Source organism: Artibeus jamaicensis, unplaced genomic scaffold (genome assembly GCF_021234435.1).
Source record: "Artibeus jamaicensis isolate MK-2021 breed Jamaican fruit bat unplaced genomic scaffold, CSHL_Jam_final contig_585, whole genome shotgun sequence".
Lineage (NCBI taxonomy): Eukaryota > Metazoa > Chordata > Mammalia > Chiroptera > Phyllostomidae > Artibeus > Artibeus jamaicensis.
In genome coordinates, this window is record NW_026521894.1 from 13,561,377 (window position 1) to 13,585,286 (window position 23,910).

General features: G+C 43.8%; 1 protein-coding gene across 1 annotated transcript in view; it reads left to right on the plus strand.

Moving 5' to 3' along the window:
* Nucleotides 1-23,910, plus strand: part of PIWIL4 (piwi like RNA-mediated gene silencing 4) — a 49,492-nt gene that overhangs the window by 4,998 nt on the left and 20,584 nt on the right. The window contains exons 4-9 of the mRNA XM_053670460.1: nucleotides 1,051-1,265; nucleotides 6,738-6,859; nucleotides 8,496-8,576; nucleotides 10,946-11,143; nucleotides 16,167-16,278; nucleotides 21,590-21,710. Coding sequence (XP_053526435.1) covers nucleotides 1,051-1,265; nucleotides 6,738-6,859; nucleotides 8,496-8,576; nucleotides 10,946-11,143; nucleotides 16,167-16,278; nucleotides 21,590-21,710 — 849 coding nt within the window. The remainder of the gene's footprint in view (nucleotides 1-1,050; nucleotides 1,266-6,737; nucleotides 6,860-8,495; nucleotides 8,577-10,945; nucleotides 11,144-16,166; nucleotides 16,279-21,589; nucleotides 21,711-23,910) is intronic.

Genomic DNA, 23,910 nt, shown 5'->3' on the forward strand with positions numbered 1-23,910 from the left:
CAAAAGAAACTTTTTAAAAATTAAAATAGCACAATAATTCCATGCTCCCAACAGATTTATACCACCGGTGGAAGCTGAGGGAATACCAGGGCACACATGATATTGCACTTTTTTCTTTCTTACCACCTTGGGGGCTCATGTTTCCACTTCCTCCATGAGAAAAACAAAATAATGCCTATTTGATTAAATTCTTTTCTATAAGGCAAACATCAGATGATTCCCTTTGAGGAGAGGTGAAGTTTCTCATTAGTGCCCTTTTGGATTCTGTCTTGGTGAGAACTTAGGCCAGCTTGAGTGCTGACCAGCTGTATCATGGCCATCTCTGAATTTGTCCTGTAGACTTTGAAGAGGTGAATGAAACATTTTGTAATGGATGGAATTCCTGGAAGCACACATGAGCCCCCCCCTACCCACACCTGTAGAAAACAGAAGCCTAGAGGCCCTGTGCTGACACAGGAGAGATGTGTCCATTCTTCCTTTCTTCTCCACCCTCCCCTCAATCTCTGAGGGCCTTCTCTGGGATTGGGAGAGCGGTATAGCCACTGTTGAACTGTTTCAGGATTTTTCAGAAGTATGCTTAACATCATTATTTGGATTTCTGAGAGGTCAGGTCGTATTTATGGTGAGAACAGGATAATCTGAGAGCGTCAATCTGATGCTCTGTATAATCTGAGAGCGTCATCCTAAAATGTTAATCCACCTAATGTGAATCCCACAGAGAATCTGAGCTTTGGAAGGAGTCCTAAAGTAGCTGAGTTCAGATGCTCCCTTTCTCCCAGGGACAAGAGCATCAGTGTCTTCTCTTGTGTTCTCATTGGCATGCTTTACACACAGGCCCTTTTTAATTCCCCAACCTGTGTTTATGGGACTCCATGAGGTTCTCAGGCTACAGGTTATTAGCACTTGTCTGTGTCATTGAATGCGAATGCTGGCTTTACAACAGCAATTATGCACATGCAAATACATTTTTAAATGATGTGGTTAATGCTAACATGGTGGGACTTGTTGTTTTTGTTGTTAAAAACGTGTTTTTTATTTGTTTCCCCCCAGGTTCCAGTGGCATACCTGTGAAACTGGTCACAAATCTCTTTAGTTTAGGTCTGCCACAGGACTGGCAGCTGTACCAGTATCACGTGACGTATGTGCCAGATTTGGAATCTAGAAGCGTGAGAATTGCTTTGCTTTACAGTCACAGGGAACTTTCCAACAGAGCAAAAGCATTTGATGGGACCATCCTTTTTCTCTCTCAAAGGCTAGAAGAAAAGGTACAGTAGAGTTACTTTTTAATACCCACAAACACACATGTGCATATGTTTATGCTCATCTGGATGCATTTAAGAGGTTAGCAGATTTTTTTTTAAATTATCGTTGCTCAGTTACAGTTGTTTGCATTTTCCCCCCTCCCCTCCCCCACACCCCAGCCAAGCCCACCTCCCTCCCTTGCTTCCACCCTCCCCCTTGGTTTTGTCCACGATCCCTTTATGGTAGTTCCTGAGGATTTTCATGTGTCGGAATGAGTGTTTCACTCACTCCTTTCCTCTTTCCTGTTCCCGTGTTTGAGAGTAAATCAACTTCCTAATTAAAGCCTCACCCATAATTGATTTCTTAATTAGGAAGCTGATGGTCTGGCATTTAAAAAATAAGAGCTATAATACAAACATTGCTTTTCAACTTTGTTTTTTGTAAAGTGTCCTTGAAATAGGCATTCTTTTAAAACTTTTCCCAATATAGGCAAGACTGAAACACCATTTGGCATGTGGCTTCAAGGCCTTTAAATTTACTTTTTTTTTTGCTCCTACACAGTGGTTCCATGTATTCTAATAACTTTACATTGATCTCTGATTCTAAAACTGTCATTTCTTGTATGACTTGTCTCATTATATGAAATATGAGTTATTGACATTAATCATAAAGACACATTTTAATAATGTGACCACTGCATGATTCATAGTCCTTTATCCATTTTCAGTCCTAGAACAAAAATATTGGCATTGAAGTTTTTATCCTATGCTTTGTTCTAAAGTAATATTAAAATTACTACAAGGAAAAAAGAACCAATTTCTGTATGAAAAATTAAAACAGAACATTGGATTAAAATTGTATACTTTTATCCCTTGGAAAATTTAATCCTTTAGGCCAGCCTTTTGAACAGAGTAGGATCAATAGCACACATTTCTAGACTCTGTAAAATCTTTGTGAATTTCCTCATAAAATGCATTTCTGAGCACTCTTGGGGCCATTATCATTTTATGAGATCCTGAAATTTATGGGAGTTATTTGCGTGTTTATTTCATCTGAATATGGAACTTTAAAATTATACCTGGTAATTAAATTTTAGGGCTTGAAAAATCTGGACCTGTAAATTTAGAAACATTTTTATTTATCTTAAATTCTCACTGATCCTCAGTATTTTGTCATATGACCAGATATTGATAGCATGCTAATATTGAAAAGATATATCTCAAGTGTATTGTGATCATTTAAGACCACCTTGCTTATAGATACATTTGTAGTAACAGTTTGGAAATTTAGATATATTAAAATTATTATATACTACCCTCACCATCTTGAATGATTTAGTTTACTTAATGTACCTAACCAAAGTGGAGAAATTTTATAGGTGCTAGGAATAAATAAACATTATTCACTTCTCATTCAAAATAAGCATTTAGTAAGTGCCTCACACCTAATTGTTGGAGATGGAATTTAATGAGGGGGCAGGTGAGTAAATGGATGGTAGAAACAAAGTCTAACAAATCAGGCCTGTTGATGTTATTTCTCAGACACAGGTGATACTAGCTTTAGACAAAAGTGTGTTGTCTTATTATCCACACATGACCTGCTACCCAGTGACAGTGGAAATTAAATAGTAAAAAGAAAGTGTCCTAATGAAGATATTACTACCTCACCTTATTCTGGTCTTACTATTGACTTGGGCCAAATCCTGCACTCTCATCCATACACTACAAACTTCATCAGATGCTTGTATTAGTTGGAAGAGCTCCTCCACGGGTTTGTTCAGTGTGATCCCAAATAGTGCAGTTCTAGAAGTCCTGTTCTGCTGCCTCCCGGTCTTCCATCGTCATCCGGATGTGATCTGTGCATCTGTGGCCACAATCTAGTTCCTATCACCGGTCAATTGAATTGCCACTCTCATGCATTCATTCTACACTTAGAAAGAGCCTACTGTGTACCTGGCTGGGTGCTGCCACCATGGAGGAAACAGGATCAATAACCAAAGGCTTTTATTGTCTAAAGACTTTTCCATTTAGTACTGAAGTTATTTACAAATAAGTGCAGTGTGAGGTAGAATGAAATAAGTGGCACAATAATTACTAGTTTTACTATGCTAACATTTACTGAGCACTTAACTGGGCGTTAGGTGCCATACTTGGTTGTTGTCCAGATTAGCCCCCCGCACATCTCTTAGGTTGAGCAGATCTATACTTTGTGTTACATCCACCAGGCCACAAACCTTCTTATTCTGCCAGGCTCTGTATATGCACAATCTCATTTAATCCTCTCATCACCCCTGGAGCCTTAGAGAGGTTAAGTATCTTGAGGTTAAGGTCTTCATATAGAGCTTGAGGAAAGGAAAACTCATTCCGGCAGGACACTTCAGAGGGAGTGATAATTTGTTTTTAGAGCAGGATTTGGATCAATGAGGGAGGGTAATGGGGGTGTGATTCGGACCCCGGCTCGTGGGGTCCATGACATTGTGGATGGTGGAGAGACGTTCACACAGACTACCAAGTACTGTGGAGGGAAAGGGCGGGCAGTTTCACTCTCAAGAGGAGCCAAAAGCCGAGGCCTCCACCATGCCAGGCCTTTATTTCTTTTTTTTCCGCACATTACATGACGGTCCTCATATATTGCGCACCAATTGCTTTAGGTGGTTACCTTTTGCGGAAAACAAAGGAGCCAATGCTGCTGATCACATCACAGAAGAGGGATATTTGCAAACGAAAAGGCAAAAGTGGTTGAACTGGTTACACTCATCTTTGGAAGGTTTAGCATGGATTTTAGGAATTTACAGTAAGCACTTGCTGTCTCAATTCAAGGTGAGGGAGTTTTTAGCAAAAAGCAAGACTCAAAGCGGCCTAGGCACATTTCAGGCCTGATTTCCCCATGGGAGAACCTGTGCATCTCTGAGTGGGAGCTGGGCCCACACCGTGCAGAATGGTCTCCTGCAGGGGTGGTGTATTCCTGGACAGAAGGACAAGAAAAAGGAGCAAGGGCACAATTTTGGGAAATGAGGGACATGTTTTATTTTACTTATTTTTTACTTTTTAAAAAAGATTTTTATTTATTTATTTTTAGAGAGAGGGGAATGGAGGGAGAAAGAGAGGGAGAGAAACATCAATGTGTGGTTGCCTCTTATGTGCATTCCCTGCTGGGGACCTGGTTCACAACCCAGGCATGTGCCCTGACTGGGAATTGAACCAGCCACCCTGTGGGCCACAGGCAGGCACTTAATCCACTGAGCCACACCAGCCAGGGAAAGGGACAGTTTTAGAAACTTCTGATTGTGGGCCACAGGCAGGCACTTAATCCACTGAGCCACACCAGCCAGGGAAAGGGACAGTTTTAGAAACTTCTGATAGTTCAGGGCAAGCCAGGAAAAAATGGCAATTGTTACTCAGAAGGCAGGGAGAACTTTAAGTGCCCTGTTGAGCAATAGGGACTTTCCTCCAAGGGCCACTGAAGCCACTGAGAGTTAGTTTCCAGGGGAGCTAAGTTAAATAACAGTTACTCTGATCACATCTTTCTGAGTTCTTAACATGAGAAAAATGGGAAAATTATTAACTAAATGTCACTGGAATGATCTGGGTAGAATGTCCAAAGGGCTTGAAGAAAGGTCGAAAGCACTGCTACAGATAAGGATGAGATCTGTGAATTACTTGATTTTCACAGCCCTGGACTCACTCCCACTTAAAAATGGGGAAAAGTCTTAAAGAGCTGAAGTAAATTGCTCCACATCGCATGGGCCACAAGGGGCAGAGGACCAGGGTCTGTCCAATTCCAAATTAAAGCTAAGCTCTGTGGAAAATAATGGTATTGGAACAGCTGAAATAGATTAGAGACATTGCTAATGTAGAAGTGCTAAGACTTGCCAAATGATCAGATAGTGGATGGAGGAGGGAAAGTGAAAGCTCACTCTGAGGCTGGCAGCCCAGGATTGGAGGGTGCGGGGTCCCACGACAGACCCAGAAAGCAAGGAGGAGTTGGTGTTTGGGGGGGGAGGTGCAGGGGACGAGTTTGCTCTTAGATAGCTGTTAGAAATGCTGTTCCTCTTAATGGGGACCATCTGCTGCCCCACACCCCAACCATTCACCACAACATCCTTTGTTGTCTTAATTCTTTGTCCTGAAATCTCTGTGGTGGGGTGAGAACCCCTTATCCCTCCTCATTGCTAGACCCCTCTCAGATGTTGATGAGCTCTTTCTATAGCTTCTGCCTTTGATTTCTCTGTAGTTTTATCTGAAGCAAGAGATCATCTTAATGAAATATTTCAGCTCCTGGAAAAGTACCCATTTCTCTTTGTTTCCATGCAGTGAGCCATTCCTACCCTACATTTTTTTTTTCTTAATCCTCACCCAGGGAAAGGAGGGTGAAAGGGAAGGAGAGGGGGAGAGAAACATCAGCTGGTCATTGGTCCATTGCCTGTCAGGTGCGCCTGTACCAAAACCAAACCTGAAACCCAGGCATGTGCCCTGACCAGGGATCGAACCCACGACCCTCAGGTTTTTGGGATGATGCTCCAACCAACCTCACCACATGAGCCAGGGCCATCCACTACATTCTTGGTTCAACCTAAAAGTGCTTTAAACTACACTTTACAGAAAATAAGGGTAAAATACATAAATGCTTACTAATGAGCTGATCTCTGCTAATTTCCTACCCTTCTGAAAAATCCTTGATCATTGAGTTTTATTGACTGATTTGTTTAGTGTTTTATTCCTAAAATCTGTGTGGAGATTTCTTTGGTCGAGGGAGCGTTAAATTTAAAGCTGGTGTAGAAACCTACTCATGCATTCATTTCATGTTAGAACATTGTTCCAGATTATAAGAACCCTAGAGATTTCTCTAGACTTTTCAAAAATCAATAAAGTCAGATTTCCTGTGTATTTAAAATTCCACCACTTTCTTCTCTTTCCCTATGTTTAGTCCCCCTCTTCTCTATTCCTGCTCCTTCGTTTCCTTTCTTTCTTCTCTTTTATGAATAAACTTTTGAGAGGCTGTACCCTGAAATCAATGAACCCAGGATGGGCAAGACAGGCTTCTGGGCACCCACAAACCCCCTAAAAGTGGGTGTGTTATGTACATCCTTGTGGTATATACATATGGGACATTTTCTTGGAACAATGTCTGTAACTTCTACCAGACTCAAAGTAGTTTGTGACCTGTCTCCCCACTCCCCACTCTTGCCCCTTTAAAATGTCGAGAACCACTGCTCTGGAATTCTCTTTGGATTGAGTCTTTGAACCCTGAGTCTCTTTTTGATTCTCCAGGAAGAAGTTCCAGAGTAGAGAGTTGTGTTGCTTTTGTAGAATTGGGAAGATACAGAGATGGTAACTCTTCCAAATGCAGTGTGTTGATTACAGTATTACTCACACAGTAACACCTGAAGTTTTGTTTTTGTTAATGTGTGTTGAATTGTGATGGCTTCGTCGCATCTGCATTCTGCACGCTTGGGGATAATCTGGAGAGTACATATTAAATACTTCTCTTCTCAGGTCACAGAATTGTCAAGTGAAACTCGAAGAGGTGAGGCTGTAAAGATGACTATCACTCTGACGCAGGAGCTGCCAGCAAGCTCCCCCGTGTGCATCCAGGTCTTCAGCATCATCTTTAAAAAGTAAGGTGTCTTAAATGTGAATTTAATTTAGGCTAATGATGCCTTTCAGCACAGAGCCTGGGTAGCAAGATAATCAACCATTTTGTAGGCAATATACCAGCCGCAGTGTCATCCTTAGGGCAGTTTTGCATGTACTTGTGCAGTGATGTGCGCCACAGCACATCACAGCCTCCAGCCCGCATTCATCATCATTATCCAGTACTGGCTGCATTGAGACAAAGAACTGGGGGTTGCACTGTCTCCGTGGTAGCAGGGAAGGTGCTTTTTTCCTTCTCTTCCTTTTCTGTACCCTGTACCCTGTACCCCTTCCTCTTAAAAGTAGAATATGTCTGGATTGGTACTGAAGCATTTGTTTTTCTTCTAATTGATTTATTTTAGTGTAACAGGCCACCACCATCTGCAGCCTGCTTTCACTTGGGGGGGAGGGGGGCGCAGAAGGAAGGTGGTGACTAAACTTTGCAGTGTTCTTCAAACTGATGTGGATCATTGACTTCCAAGTCATCTTGGGGGCTAGGTGGGGTTGATAAAATGCAGATTCCCTACCCCACAATGGACCCAGTGAACAGAATTTCATGAGCAGGATCTGGAAATCCATGTTTTTAGCAAGTTTACTAGGTGACACATGGATACACAGAGCATGCAAACCACTGTTTTCCACGCTACTGGTGCAGATCAGTAAAATGAGCTGTTCACCTGAGATTCGAATCCTTCATTCTACTCTGACCTCTGGATGGATGTGGGTGGGAGTTTGGGGTTTTGCTGAGTAGCGCGCATGAAGGAACTTCCCCTACACATTTCTCTCATTCTGGTCATATTTCTCGCCATTCCCTTTAGATCTTACCTGGGCTTCAGTTCAGTGCTGTGTCACACTCTTCAGAAGCCCGTCTTGCAGGTACCCTCCTGAGAGGGGACCGTTTTAAGTCAGCTAACATTGCAAAGGTGCTTTTCAGTTAGAAAGTCCTTTCACTTGTATTTGATCTTACTTGATCCTCACTTGAGTGCCCTGAAGCAGGTACTATGGAAGTGGGTACTATGAAGCGGGTACTCACTTTTCACAGATGAATAGACCGAGACTTGGGGACATTTGAAGCCAAAATCACACAGTCAGAGCCCCTGTGTTTTGACTTGAATCTCTTAATGTTTTCTGCGTGGACCGGGCAGCTTCAGATCAGTGATGCGCCCCATTCCAAAGCTGGCCAGGACCAGCTGCCGAAGAGGCACTGTGTTTTTTTGGTAGCACCCAGACAGCTTGAGCAGCCCCCTTGGGAACATCCTTCCTCATCTCAAAGGAGGGAAGAGGCCAGAAGAGCCTTCAGACATGGCTTGGCCCCATTCGCGCTGACCAGAATGTCACAACCACAGTCATAACTGTTCACGTGACTGGGTACTTGTCATTGCAGTTAAACCCAGTCAGATAAAAATAATTTCAGTGGTGTCATTCTCAAATATGAGGAAGTAATCATTCTGATACATACACCCATGTGTATATTTAGTATCTGAACTTCCCTGTGTTATAAGAATGAGAGTTCTGTACTTTCTACATATTTTTACCATTATGTTCAGGATGAGTACAAATTTAGAATTACACTGTTATTCACTTATGTTTACCAAAGAATAAAAAAATATATACTTGCAGGATCTTAAAGAAATTGTCCATGTACCAAATTGGACGGAACTTCTATAAGCCTTCTGAGCCAGTGGAAATTCCCCAGCACAAGTAGGTTTATATATATTTTCTGTTACTCTGAAATACTTATAATGTGAGTGTCATAATATACGATGCAGTATTAAACTTTTAGGCCTCCTATGAGGGCACATGGTATGAGAAGTAATGGATTTTTTTAATTTTCAAGTTTTTTATAGAATGGTGAGTGTCAATGTGGAGCTAGCAGCCAGGTTTCCTAGTGTGTTAGATCATTATCATAAATTGTAGAAGGAATTCAGAAACGGAAATTACCATGTGTGATAAGTAATAATGAAAGCAGAATAAGCTATATTATGTCATACTGCATGGTTAGTGCTCTGTTTTCTTGCTGACAGGAAGTTGTCACAGCCAGGTTGGGTGATGTGGGTAAGTAGAGGTCAGACAAACAAGCCAAGTAAACTCCTAAGGAAGGATAGAACTGTTAGAAACACATGTAGAATTTTCTCCCCAAACTGGGAAGCAGACGCTGCTGAGAAAGTGCAGAGCTAAGTCTTGAACTGTCTGTTACTCAGCTCTCCAAGTGTGTGGCCAAGTTAAAGGCAGAGGCAGCCCTCAGCCCACAGATGTGTTAGCAAAGGGAGAAATTTGTAAGGATAGTGTTACCGAACAGCAACTGGGGTCCTCCAGCTTGCTGCTGCCCTCTAGGAAAAAATTCCAGAGGCAAAGGTTTGGTGATAAAGGAGTCTTTATTCAAAAACAGTTACTTAAGCCTATTAGTCACTGCTTCCATCACTTAAGCCTATCAATTAAGACTAAACTCTAACACCTGAGTTCTCCTACCTTTTCCTTTGTTACTAGTTATCTTGTTTCTATAGGGTCAGGTTATGAACTAAAAACAACGTAAGATACTAAACTGCACAATTTTGGAAGAATGGCAGGCTTCTGCCTCAGCTCATCCCCTCTTAGAACACTCAAAAAATAACCCTGCCACCCTCTGCCAGGTTAGCCCAATCCTAGGCTGTGCCCAGAGTTCCTTCCCATATAAAATACTGCCCATTGGGAAATGCAGGCAACTGCAGCACTATCATCCAGGCATCCCAGAGCGAGCCTGAGAGCACTCTCCTTTGCATTTCTGTGGGCTCTGGAGACATTCAACTTCTCAGCCAATCCCATCCTAGACTGCCCACCTGCCTCATCAAACTCCTCCTGCAGCCCTTCCCTACTTCTCCCCAGTGATCTGAGTTACCTTGATCAGATCTGTCTGTGTTGTTGAAGATGAGGGCAGGGTGTTTGGCCTTCTGCTAAGTAGAGGAAAAATTGGAGTTTTCCAAATGGTAGTTCAGTCTGTCTGAGTGGTCTGTGTAAAGCATGCTGTTAACTTATCTTTGCACCTGGATTAGACATTCTCCTGGGGCCAGTGTGTACTGAGCTGTAGTGGGTGAAGGATGGCTTAGTATCACAGTGAATGAAGTACACAAAATGTAAACCAAAATGATTTTTAAAATATTCATCTATTTTTTTCATATCATTTTTGCCACTTTTTCTTGTTTGAGGCTCCAGTCTATAATATTCATAAATGTGGAAAGGAGCTCTAGCCTAACTCTAGTTTTGTATGTCTGCACATGATACCATTTCAGTTCTTTTTTTTAAAGATTTTTATTTATTTATTTTTAGAGAGAGAGGAAAGGAGGGAGAATTGCGGTGATCTATCATGCGTCCCCTACTGGGGTCCTGGCCCACAACCTAGACATGTGTTCTGACTGGGAATCAAACCAGCGACTGTTTGGTTTGAAGGCTGGTGCTCAATCCAGTGAACCACACCAGCCAGAGCCACTGTAGTTATTTCTTTATCTCATTGTTAAGTCTCTCTACTGTCTTCACCTCTGAGTCAGTACGCTTTGTTTTCATGCTGTGGTTCTCTATAAATTTATCATTTTTTGCTGGGGCAGTTTTGTCCCCCAAGGGACATTTGGCAATGTCTGTAGACATTTGGGGTTGTGCAAGCTGGGGGGCTGCTAGTGGCATCCAGCGGGTGGAGGCCAAGATGTGCTTAACATCCTGCAGTGTGCAGGGCAGTCCCAGCGAGAAGTTACCCAGGCCAAAATGTCAGTAGTGTCAGGACTGAGAAACCTGCTCTACAGGAATATATTTTATCTTGTATATGTTTAAAGACATTCCAGCTGGACATAGCTAAAGTTTTCAGTCAGCACCTGGAAGGAAGTAGACTAAGGAAAAAATTATTTCACAAAAATCTAGAGAATTGGAATGTAAAAATCACCATTTAAAAATGTTTAGTGTAGCGATTACAGAGGTTGGGGAGTGAGTGGAGGTGGAAAAGGTTATAAGGGGGATAGATATTGGTAACAGAAAAAAATACAATAAAAATAAAACTGTTTATTGTTTTTCTGATATGGCTTTCATATTTCTTTCTTTTTTTTAAGGTTGTCCCTGTGGCCTGGGTTCGCCATTTCTGTGTCACAGTTTGAAAGCCAGCTCTTGTTTAGTGCTGATATAAGTTATAAAATTCTCCGGAATGAGACTGTTCTGGAATTCATGACTAGTCTCTGTCACCAAACTGGCATGTCTGGCTTTACCCACATGTGTGAAAAACAGCTGCTTGGGCTCATTGTCCTTACAAGGTAAAAGCCTGCTTTTAAGTAAACTTTTCCCTAGAGAATGAGTTGTTTATGGTATTTGGGAACAGGAATAGCGTCAGGGTGTTACAGGACAGGGACCCGCCAGCCGGTTGGTAGTGTGTGGGTTCTTGACTTCATATAGGAAAGATTTCACACCACGAGTCCATGTGATTGATGGTACCAAAGCTGGAGACAGTGAAACAAGGAAGGGCTTAGCAGTTTCCGGCCAAGATGGAGGCATAGGTGGAAACACTGGGTCTCCTCACACAACCAAGTTTAAAGACAACAAAGTTTTAGTAACAAAAATGCAGCCAAAACACAGAAAAATTGAACCGTATGGAAGTATGACAACAATGAACCATTCAGCCAGACTGGTAAGAGGGACAGAGTCAGCGGTGGAGCAGGGTCGCGCAGGAAAGATCAGTCAGATCAACCCAGGAGTACAGGTGGCAGCTGGTGGATCCCAGGTGTGCAGTGGCAACAGGAAAACCCAGTAAGGGTGCAGGGCGGCTGGCTGACCACAGTCACGCATTTGAGTGCAGATAAATCAAGCGAAGGAACATGCAGTGAGACAGACAGCTCAGGCTAGGGCCCAGCGACGGGAATTAGAGCCTGAAAGCACCAATTAGAAAGACTTTTGGGGTGGAGGTGCCGGGCGAGGCTCCCAGACTCACAGAGTTCGTTGGAGAGACCCACAGGGTCTTGGAGGGTACACAAGCCCACACACCCGGGAACCAGCACCAGAAGGGCCCAAGCTCAACTTGTTTGTGGGAAGTAGCAGAGGGGACAGAAATCTGAGAGAGAGCAGAACAAACGTCATTGCCCCCCTCTGACCCCACCCCCACATGCAGTGTCACAACCCAGGTCGCTGGGTTGCCCTGCTCCGGTGAACACCTAAGGCTCTGCCCCTCAGACCTAACAGGTGCAAACAGACCAAAATATTATGGCTCAAGAACAGCTCAAAGCCCCCAGAGCCAGTAAATCTAAGTGACCAAGAGAGAGCTAATTTTTCAGATGCACAGTTCAAAACACTGGTGATCAGGATGCTCACAGAATTGGTTGATTTTGGTCACAAATTAGAGGAACAAATGAAGGCTAAACTGATTGAAATGAATGGAAATGCACAGGAAACCAATAGTGATGGAAAGGAAACTAGGACTCAAATCAAGGGGGTGGACCAGAACAAAGGAAAAAATGACCAAACAGAAAAATATGAGGAAACAAGAATTCAAAAAAATGAGGGGAGGCTTAGGAACTTCCAGGACATCTTTAAACATTCCAACATTCAAATTATAGGGGTACCAGAAGAGGAAGAGGAAGAGCAACAAGTGGAAAACTTATTTAAACAAATAATAAAGGAGAACTTCCCCAATCTGGCAAAGGCAATAGGCTTCCAGGAAGCTCAGGGAGTCCCAAAGAAGTTGGACCCAAGAAGGAACACACCAAGGCACATCATAATTATATTAGCCAAGATTAAAATAAAGTAGAAAATCTTAGAAGCAGCAAGAGTAAGGGGACAGTCACCTACAAAGGAGTTCTCATCAGACTGTCAGCTGATTTCTCAAAAGAGACCTTACAGGCAAGAAGGGGCTGGAAAGAAGTATTCCAAATCATGAAATCCAAAGACCTACAACCAAGATTGCTCTATCCAGCAAAGCTTTCATTTAAAATGGAAGGACAGATTAAGTGCTTCTCTGGTAAGGTCAAATTTAAGGAGTTCATCATCACCAAGCCCTTATTATATGAAATGTTAAAGGGTCTTATCTAAGAAAAAGAAGATAAAAAAGATGAAGAGTGAAAGGACAGCAAACTCACAGTTATTAACAACCACACCTAAAACAAAAGCAAACTAAGAGGACAATTAGATCAGGAGTAGAACCATAGAAATGGAGATTAAATGGAGGGTTAGCAACAGGGGAGTGGGAGGAGAAGGGGGGAGAAGGTACAGAGAATAAGTAGCATAGATAGTAGGTAGAAAATAGACAGGGGGAGGGCAAGAATAGTATGGGAAATATAGAATCTAAAGATCTTGGGACACATGGACATAAATGAAAGGGGGGATGGTGGGGGAGGGGTGTGCAGGGTAGAGGGGAATGAAGGGGGGAATAGGACAACTGTAATGGCATAATCAATAAAATATAATTTTTTTTTAAAAAAAGGAAGGGCTTAGCATAGGAGAAGCAACAGGAGAGCCCAGGTGGGGCTGCATTGGTTCCCTAAAAATGTAGGTAAGAAATGAGCCTCAGCAGGGCTGCTTTGACTCACTGAGAAGTCAGAGAAAATGGGGCCTTGGAGACAAGGTCAGGGGTTAGCCCAGGATGAGCTGCTGCTGTCCACTGCTCCCCTGGGACCTTTAGGGTTTAGGAGATGCATGCCTGTGGGGGAGGAAGGTGGGGAGAGGCAGAAAGGAAAGATGCTGGCATGCTCCCTGAAGGGAGAGACCACCCTGGGTCCTTTGTTTTGAGGGTTTTTAAGGGCTAGGAGTTTAGGAAAGGTCATAGGGGATGATCTCAATAGAATATTCATCAACTTTATGCTGATGTGCCAAAATGATATTTATTCCCTTAACTGCATCTGTCCTTAGGTGTGGTTGGCAGAAATGGCACTAATTGGATTTCTGTTATCTGTGTCCCTGTGTAAGCTGATTTAAGCTATTTACCCTCTGGTTGGTGAGGAAAAGTATAAACCATTTACTTTTAAGTGCCCTTGGTTAGAGCGGATAGAATTTTGTGATTGACTAGGTGACTGGCTGTAAACTGCTTAGCCATTTAACTGTCTCAGTTTCTCTATTTCACTTTTCCTGGCTTACTGGCCTGTCTCAAGGGCATTGGCCTGACCACAGATCTGATCAGTTCACTGTCACACCGTTTAGAGGGCCTGGCTGTTCTCAGTTGTCTAGAGTTCAGACCTTCTCAATTGGCATTCTGGACTGTCCACAGTCTGACCTGGTCCTGCCTTATCTCTTGTTCTACCCCTTCCCCACCCCCAGTAGTGTGCACTTTGCTGTTTTAGTACCTCTGTCTGGATTCGTTATAGGAGAAACTCCTAGAAATGTGGTTCTTCCCACCAATGCAGCAGAGAATTAAAGCTCAGCAAGTCTATTAGCGTTCAAGCAGGGTTTATTGGTGATCCATTCTTCTAGAATAGAACAGACCTAGATAAGGTGGGGGTGGGGGGCTGAAGGAGGGTAAGGGCAGTGAAGGTCAGGGAGGCCAAAGGCCAGTTGGCAAGCATAGGGGTGGTGAGGGCTGGGGTAGCAAGCACAGAGTACCCTCAGGACTGGCCCAGTGGCCCACCCCCAACCCCACCCTTGTCCTTTGTCCTACTGATTTATAAAGGTGGTGGCATGCAGGGCTGGGCAAAGAAATTACATATTTTTTTGACAGATAAATAGGGTGCTAGCTTTCTAGGACAGGGTGCGAATACCCAAAGGTATTTAATAGGCTTCTTCCTTTAGGTACTATGGGCCCTTTGGCACCTTTCAGGCCTTGGGGTGAAAGCAGTTTCAAAGGCCTCCTTTCCCAGATAGTGAAAAAGATACACAGAATTTCAAGACCTGCTGAGTCAGTGGGTAGGACATGTATCCCTCCTTCTCCCTGCCTTTGTTTGCTATCTCTTCTACCTGAACAGACTCCCTACCTTTTAGTTCTGCCTTTTAAATTTCTACTTCCACAAAGCCCAGCTCTAACATCACTGCTTTGCCGAAGCCTCCACTTGTCCACTCAGTTGGAATGACTCAGTTCCCTACCCTATGCTGTTCCCATAGCGTGTTGCTGGGAGCCACCACTTTATAGCTATTTTATTTCATTTAATGACAATATAGGATAGACCGTTAGGCCCATGTCTCATCTTCTGTACGCACATGAGGTCTTTAAGGCTGAGACCTTTCAAGCCTTTAGGTACATCTATATATAATTTGCCCCTTGTGCACATTGAACCGAAATACACATGAGCAGATGAGGTGGCTTCCTGAATACTAAAAAGTTTACCATACACTGTTAGTAGCTCACAACACTTCTTCTAGAGGACCTGCTGGCCTTTTAGTCTGCCTGAGAATTTCCACGGAAAATTGTTTTTCTGGCTTACGGAGCACAGAGCTGGGACTTTAAATTCCACACTAGCTGGGGTGAGAAAGCTGCCTTCTTAGCCCATCTTGACTTCCTTATTGGTTTATCCCACCATTGTAAAGTCACCTTCACAGCTACCAAGAGCCCTGAGGGAAGAAACCTGACAAGGAAGTTTCTGTCTAGAGGTGGGGCAGAGGGGCTGGGGGCAGGGGTGGATTGGAGACATTCCAGCCACACATTTCTGAAGAGGACAAAGAGTTTAGAGTGATCTTAGCTGACCTTATTTGCATTTTGCTGAGGGCCAGCCCTAGATGCAAGGGAAAGCAGCATCCCAAATCAGCCCTCTTTATGTGTTTTTTTTTTACTGGAAAAGCTATCTAGGGGCTCAGAAAAAAATCACTGTGGCACCAGAAGCTGATAGGAAAGTTTCAAACAGTGGTTTGACCTTCCAGCTTTGAAGAATGAGTTACCTGAAGTCAGAGTGTCCGTCAGTGAGAAAAACAGTTTGGGGTCTAACAACTGCTCTCCCAGTGTTGTTGGAGTACAGTAGTCCTTCTGTGGGGTGTCCAACCCGCTGCCTGCGGGCCGCATGTGGCCCAGGATGGCTATGAATGCAGCCCAACAGAAAATTATAACTTTACTTAAAACTTTTTATTTTTGCTCATCAGTTTTCGTCCGTGTTTGTGTATGTCATGTGTGGCCCAAGACAGCTCTCCTTCTTCCCATGTGGACCAGCACTTCCGGTGTTGGACAGCCTCGCCAGTGCAGGCTGAAGAGTTCATTATTATTCTTTTCAGAGAAGAACTGATCTTTTTTTTTTTTTAAGTGGCTATTTTGTGTTACTCTCTTCCATAATTTCTGAAATCTGGAGTCTGATACTTTGAATTAAAATTGAAGCCAAATTGCTGTATATTTTGTATGATTTGAAAAAAAAATTAAAAGTTTCTTGCATGCACCAGATACAATAACAAAACCTATCGCATTGATGACATCGACTGGTCAGTGAAGCCCACGGACTTCTTCCAGAAGCGGGATGGCACAGAGACCACCTATGTGGATTACTACAGGCAGGTAGGACTTTGTCCCCTTCTTCCTCATCTCCCTTCCTCTTAGCTCAGAGAAGTCTCCCTATTCCTCTCCAAGTTCAGCAGGTTCCTTAAATGGTGAGGCCGAGTGTGCCTCCGCCATCATTCTCTGACTTGTCCCTTCTCCTCCATCCCTACCATCCTCGCCTTGGCCCAGATCCTCATCCTGTCCCCTGTTGTCCTTCTTCCTGTAGGCTGAGTCATCTCCCTTAAAAGCATGTATGGTAACAGCACTTCCCTGCTTAAAATATTTCCCTGGTTCCCCATTTCCTTAGGAGCCAGATGTAATTAAGCTCCTGGGCAGTTTCCAAGGCCATTTATGACATGACCCCTCTCTGCCTCTTGAGTCTCTCCTCCTACCACTCCTGTTTCCTTCGTGTGTTCTGTGGTCACTTCCCTTTGCATTTTCACACACCTTGCTTCCTCTTCCTGGACGACCCTTCACAGCCAGCCAGTCACTGAACACCCTCAATACTCAGCTCAGCTGTCAACTCTTAGGGGAACCCCATGATGCTCTCCCAGGTCCCCCCGCCCTGCATCAAGTTGTTGTGGGCAGGATGTGAATGGTCTGACCCCCCTTCTGGACTTCACCCAGGGCTGGCACAGCGCCTTGCATGTAGTAGACATACAAACGTTTACTGATGGAATCTCCTGCTGTCTCTGGAAATTTGATTCACAATTATCACAGTTAGCCCTGCCCCCACCTCCACCTTCAGGGCTCCTTCTTTTAATGTGCAGTCGTGTTCCAGAAAGTCTGAAAACCCTCTCACAGCTGGTTTTAAAAAACACAAAGCAGAAGCCTTTCCGTCACCTTTCTACACCTTCAGGAAAAGCTGTCTTCTTTTTCTCCTTAGCTAATTTCTTTAGAAGGTCATCACCTACATCAGCTCCAAGTACCGCTTCAGTTCTTCCTGAAGTGACTGGTTTGGCTGCTAAGGAAATTGATCTTTAAAGGTCAAATTTGCTTAGTCTTCTCATCCTAATGGGCTTTTTTTAAAAGATTTTATTTATTTGTCTTTACAGAGGAAGGGAAGGAGAGAGGGAGAGAAATATCAATGTATGGTTGCCTCTCGTGAGTCCCCTGCTGGGAACTGGCCTGCAACTCGAGCATGTACCCTGACTGGGAATCGAACCGCGATCGTGTGGTTCGCAGGCCCATGCTCAACCCACTGAGCTACACCAGCCAGGGTTCCTAATGGGCTTTTGATGGCCTTTGACACTAGTGACCACTTTCACCTGGGTACCTGGGGCGTATCCCTGGTGGTTTCAGATTGTTTCATTGGCTAGGTTTCAGATTGTTTTTTCTCAGCCTTTATTTTTTAAATGTTTTTCCCCACTAATTTCCCCTAAACCTTAAATGTTATTATTCACCATGGTTCCCACATGTAGGATCTTTTTTTTGTATTTTGAGACCGCACAAGTATAATATTTTTGCCTTGCCCTCATTTCTAAATGACATACTCGTCTCTATTGTCAGACTATCTTGGTGTGACTACCCCACAGACATCTCAGACTAACATAATCCGTACTGAATTGATTGTCTTTCTCCTGTGTTTCTCCTTGGGATTTGCTTCCTTGCCCTGCTTCCCCCTCACCTCCTCCCTTGGTTGTCACCAAGACAGGTGCTGCCATTTTTATCCTTGAATTATCCCTGGAACCCATGCCCCTGCCCACCCTGCTCACCGCCTCAATACAGAACCTCTCACAGATTCCCATCAGGGGCATTTGGGTCACTCCTTTAGGGCCTCCCAGCCCCAGCCCTCTCCTCACTGTGACCTGTCATCTCAATGCCACAAGGGAGAGCTCTCTGGAACACTGCCCAGAGATGTGGTTAAGAGCACAAGCTCTGGGATGAGATAGATGGTCCTGGTGCTACCTGTGTAACCTTGATCAAATCACTAAACGTGAAGTGTTGTCTGAGACAGGGAGTCGTTTGCCTGCTTTCACGGTGCGGAGAAAACTGCACAACGTAATAATGCACACAGGGCATCTAGCCCGGCACCTGCACATTGTGAGCACTGGGTGAACGGTGGAGACCCTGCCCCCCTTTTCCCAGCCTCCCCTCTTCGTCTCCAGCATCACAGTTTGGCCCTGTCTCTGCCTGAGCCTCATCTTCCACGGCATTCTCGCCAGGCACCCCATGCTGCCATCACCTAGTCCACTCGATGCCTGTCACTAACTGCTCCCCAACTTTGCTCAGGTTCACTAGATGACGTGTGCACTGGCCCGCAGTGCCCACAGTGTCATGGATGAGACAGATTCACACTGACTACCAAGTCTTGTGGAGGAAAAGGGCCGGCAAGGCTACTCCCTCAAGGGGGGAGCGCCTCAGAGTGGCCTGGCAACTCTCTCAAGGGGAGAGCACCCTGACCCTTGCCAAAACAGGCTTTTATTGGGTTAAATTTGTGCAGGAATACAGGTACAACTTATTAATTATTGTCAGGTAGCAGGGATCAAACTATAGACAGCCCACAAAGAACTATTAGGGCTTCTTCTGAGTCAGGGTCTATCAGCTAAAAGACTACAAAACTTTGGGAAACAAACTCATTTCCTGTTCAGACCTTTATCATTTAACTAAGAGCATTCTTAGCAAAGCAGGCTTCACACGATTTTACATATCCTTTCTCAGGCCTGATCACCTGGGGAGCCTGCCCTTTCCAGCACAGGGCTGCACCGCCCTCTGTCATTGTTTCAGGCTTAAGTCAGGCAGAGAAGGCAAAGAGCCAAGGAATTAGGAGAAATGAGGACTCAGGCTTTGTCAAGACTGAGGGGTGAGGGTCCATCACCCCCATTTTCCATAGCCCCCCAAGTCCTTCCCTGGGGCCTCCATGTGATCATGCCTGTCTTGGGTGGTTCCTCCCTTGAGGAATCTTACCTGTCATTGGCTAACCGATCAAGCATTGGGGTCCAGTTATGGATGAAGTAAAAGGAGCAGAAGCGGCCTCCTGCCACGGAGATAAGCTTTGTCTCCTTAGTGCCTTGAGGTCCGAAGGTCACTTGGCCTTAGCCATGGTGGGAGGCCGGGGGGGTGGTTATACCCCTGAAACCAGGCAGGGCTGTTCCCAACAATTAGACATCTGCATAAAGCCACATCATACCTTTGTCCTTCACCACCAGGAAAATCCTAGCCTGGTAGTCAAAGGTCACTTCATTAGGGAAGTCCTCTCTTGACTCTTCTTCCTGTCACAGTCACAGAAAAGCTTAGCTGTACTCTAAGCACTTGTCACACTGCATCCAGAACACGTCTTCCTTCTAGGACAGGGGCGGTGTTTGGCTAGCCCTTGATGCCCAGTGCCTCACAACGCATCTTGTGCATGAAATGTGCTCCATAGAGTTTATTTGAAAACACAAAGTTTGTTCAGTGTTTGGGTTTCTCTTCTGTGTGGTTAAATTTGTTCTCCTTTGAGCAGTTGGATTTTAGGACATGTGACATCCTGAAAAGGAATGATTGTAAAATCCCACTCACTTTCTTTGAAGTGAGTCATGTTCACTACATTTATGTCATAACCGAAGAGAAAAAGAAACAAAATTGCCTTTTTCTCAAATGTCTTTCTCTCTGTCCAGAAAGGGATCACTAAATTACTATGTAGCCCACTTTCAAAGTGGAAGACATGTTGATCTTGACCTTTGTATTTCTCTATTTTATTGTAGCATGAACCATATTTTCAAATGCTAAGAAAATTGGGGCAAGGGAGAGGATAAAATTTACCTTATGACATAGTGTAGTGGGGAGAATTCCTGGCCATGCCCCAGGTAAATAGAATGCTCTATTCCCGGAACATGCTTTTCTCTAGTTGTTGCCCTGGAGTCCTTATATCCCCATGTTTTCTTCAAGTCCAATCTCTTTGGATTCTGCTTCCTTCATAAACTCTTCCCTAATTTAAGAGCCATAAATTGTTTTACTGCTCCCAGTATTGCTCCCTCTCCAACCCCTCCCTGCCCCCGGGACCCAGTACTGAGTGTTGGAACAAGCAGAGGTTTCCAAGTCTTTGGGCATAAGTCCTGGCTGTGCTAAGTCCTGGCTGTGCTAATGTCCAGTTTATGGGACCTTGGGAAAGTTTCTTAGTTGCTGATGGTGTTTCCTCATCTATGACAGGGGTGATGATAATATCTGCCTCATAGGTTAAGGGTAGAGAAGGAAAAATATAAGCACTCAGCACATTGTTGTTTGCACTTCTCATCCACCTTGCTTTGTGGACAATTACCCACTGCAGCTCCCAGGGCATCGCAGGCACGAGACATGCACTGAACTAACGAAGTCATGTATAAAAACTCTTCCTTCTGCAAAGGCTTTTCTAAGCTTTTTAACTGTAACTTGAGTTGCAGTCACCACTGTAGATTGCAATTGCTGAATTGTTGTTTTTTTTTTAATTTTAATGACTAACAGTCCTTATTGAAATGGAGAAACTCTCACTTCTTGCTTAATTGTAATTATTGATACCAGCATCACATGGTGCCCAGGCATTTTATAATTTATAATTCCAGTTGTTCTGTCATCAATGCTGAGTAAATTATACTGGAGATGAACGTTCATTGGAACTCTTGCCTTTGGAAGAGAAATGAACTTCAGGCAAAGTGAAATGTTGAAATTCAAGCCTGGGAGAGGAAAAGGGGGTAAGGTAGGAGGAGCTCGTTAAAACCAGACACAGTGCTAGTGGTTTACATGGGTGGTACTGAGCTACTGTTCTTTTCATTTGATACAAGAGGAAAGGGAAATGCCTTCTCCAGTGTCCCAGTACAATTAAGTGGAAGGTTTGGGGATCAGATTCATGTTTGTCAGACTTTGTAGCTGCTTCCCTACAACACCTTGCAGTCCTGGAAATTAAGGACAGTCACACTCTTTGGGGAAGTCTGAGGTTGACTTGATGTAACCCTGGCCTCCAGCTTGTGTAGACAAGCTGTCTGTATAGTCATTTTTGAGATGACTATAGGTGTGTAGAGTCAGTCAGTTACTCATGGGCAGCCTTCCTCCGTCGTCAGTAGTGGGAACACTGGCCTGGACTCAGCTCCAGCAGGTCGCTGACCTGAGCATGGAGCCAGCTGGAGGCTGTTCTGACTCTGGACGGAACCCAGAAGAGAGCAGGGACATGATTACAAATGAAACAAAACAATGTCACCCTGTAGAAGATAATGAAAAACTGGCCCTCAGATATAAAAGATAGAACTTGAGAGGAAGGAAGCAGAAATGAGTAGATAACCATGGGATTTTTTTTTTCTTCTTTGAAAAACTAAGCAAAGATACTCATTTTGTGGTGTTTTCATATTAACTTTTCCCTCATTAATCTTGCATTCTATAGCAGTATGATATTGCTCTATCTGACCTACATCAACCAATGCTTGTTAGTCTGTTGAAAAGCAAGAGAAACAACACGGAGGCTCAGATGGTCCACCTGATCCCTGAGCTCTGCTTTCTAACAGGTAATGTTTATGTTTTACACTCTAGCAAATTCTTGATCACAGGCTTCTGCTCCTTAGCAGTGGGCAGAATCTCCCTCCACTGGCTGTGTGCCAGAACATTGCTTGGAACCTTGGAAGATGGAGCCTTAAGTAATTTATTTGATAGTAGAGAAAGTGGGGGGATAGAGTGCCCTTTGGAAATTGTTTGGTTGTCTCATGTTTTCCATTTGTTTTTTGTTTTGTTTTGTTTTTTACAAGCCAAAATATTTTATTAGATTCAACAGCATATGTCAAATTGCCACTGAACATTTCTTAATGCATCTCCTCAGTTCAGTGCTACCATTGATCCTCCACACTGGCGAAAGTCATGCAGGTAACTAGAAAGAATCACCTGGGGAGATTTTAAAAAATAGTGCTAATGCCTTATAGCACTATTTTGTGCTATAAGGACCAGCTAGGTCAAAATAACTGGAAGGTGAGGCCTGGCACATATACAAGCATATGCATATTTTTAGTTCTCCTATATAATTCTTTTTTTTAAATTTTTTAATTTTTTTAAATCTATTTTTTAATTTTATAGATTATGCCATTACATTTGTTCCACTTCCCCCCTTCATTCCCCCTCACCCTGCACACCCCTCCCCCACCATTCCCCCCTTTAGTTCATGACCATGTGTCTCAAGTTCTTTAGATTCTGTATTTCCCCTACTATTCTTACCCTCCCCCCTATCAGTTTTCTATCTGTGGTCTATGCCACTTATTCTCTGTACCTTCTACCCCTCTTCTCTTCCTCCCACTCCCCTGTTGCTAACCCTCCATGTGATCTTCATTTCTATGGTTCTGCTCCTGATCTAGCTGTCCTCTTAGTTTGCTTTTGTTTTAGGTGTGGTTGTTAATAACTGTGAGTTTGCTGTCCTTTCACTCTTCATCTTTTTTATCTTCTTTTTCTTAGATAAGTCCCTTTAACATTTCATATAATAAGGGCTTGGTGATGATGACCTCCTTGAATTTGATCTTATCTGAGAAGCACTTTAACTGTCCTTTCATTTTAAATGAAAGCTTTGCTGGATAGAGCAATCTTGGTTGTAGGTCTTTGGATTTCATGACTTGGAATACTTATTTCCAGCCCCTTCTTGCCTATAAGGTCAAGATTTTTTGAGAAAAAATTTTTTGAGAAATCTGCTGACAGTCTAATGGGAACTCCTTTGTAGGTGACTGTCCCCTTATTTCTTGCTGCTTCTAGGATTCTCTCCTTCATTTTAATCTTGGCTAATGTAATGATGATGTGCCTTGGTGTGTTCCTTTTGGGTCCAGCTTCTTTGGGACTCTCTGAGCTTCCTGGATTTCCTGGAAGTCTATTTCCTTTGCCAGAATGGGGAAGTTCTCTTTCATTATTTGTTCAAATAAGGTTTCCACTCATGACTGTTCCTCTTCCCCTTCTGGTACCTCTATAATTTGGATGTTGGAACATTTAAAGATGTCCTGGAGGTTCCTAAGCCTCTCCTCATTTTTTTGAATTCTTGTTTCTTCATATTTTTCTGTTTGGTCATTTTTTTCCTTCCTTCTGGTCTGCTCCCTTGATTTGAGTCCCAGTTTCCTTTCCATTACTATCGGTTTCCTGTACATTTCCATTAATTTCAATTAGTTTAGCCTTCATTTGTTCCTCTAATTTGTGACTAAAATCAACCAGTTCTGTTAGCATCCTGATCACCAGTGTTTTGAACTGTGCATCTGAAAGTTTGGCAATTTCTTGTTGGCTTAGATTTATCGGTTCTGGTGCTCTGAGTTGTTCTTGAGCCATGTTTTGATCTGTTGGTGCCTGTTACATATGGAGGAGCAGAACCTTAGTTGTTCACCAGGGCGGGGCCACCCAGGTTGCTGGGTTGTGATGCTGTATGTGGGGGCAGGGTCAGAGAGGGAGCAACAATGGTCCTCCCTGCTCACCCCGTCCACCTCACTGCTTGCCCCCGCCTGTTTATCTGAGCAGAAATGTGCGAGCCCACTGCCCTGTGCCAGGGCCTGTGTGGTCTGTCTCAATGCTCATCTCTTCACTGGTTTATCTGCGTGCAAATGCGCAACCTCAGACAGCCAGCCACGCTGCGCCTTCCTGTAGCTACCACACACCTGGGATTCGCGCCCTCAGATGTTTGCCCGCCGCCCCAGTCGGGGAATCATTTTTGCCTGACCAGCTTTGCTGCTGGCTTCGCCCCTCTCACCGGTT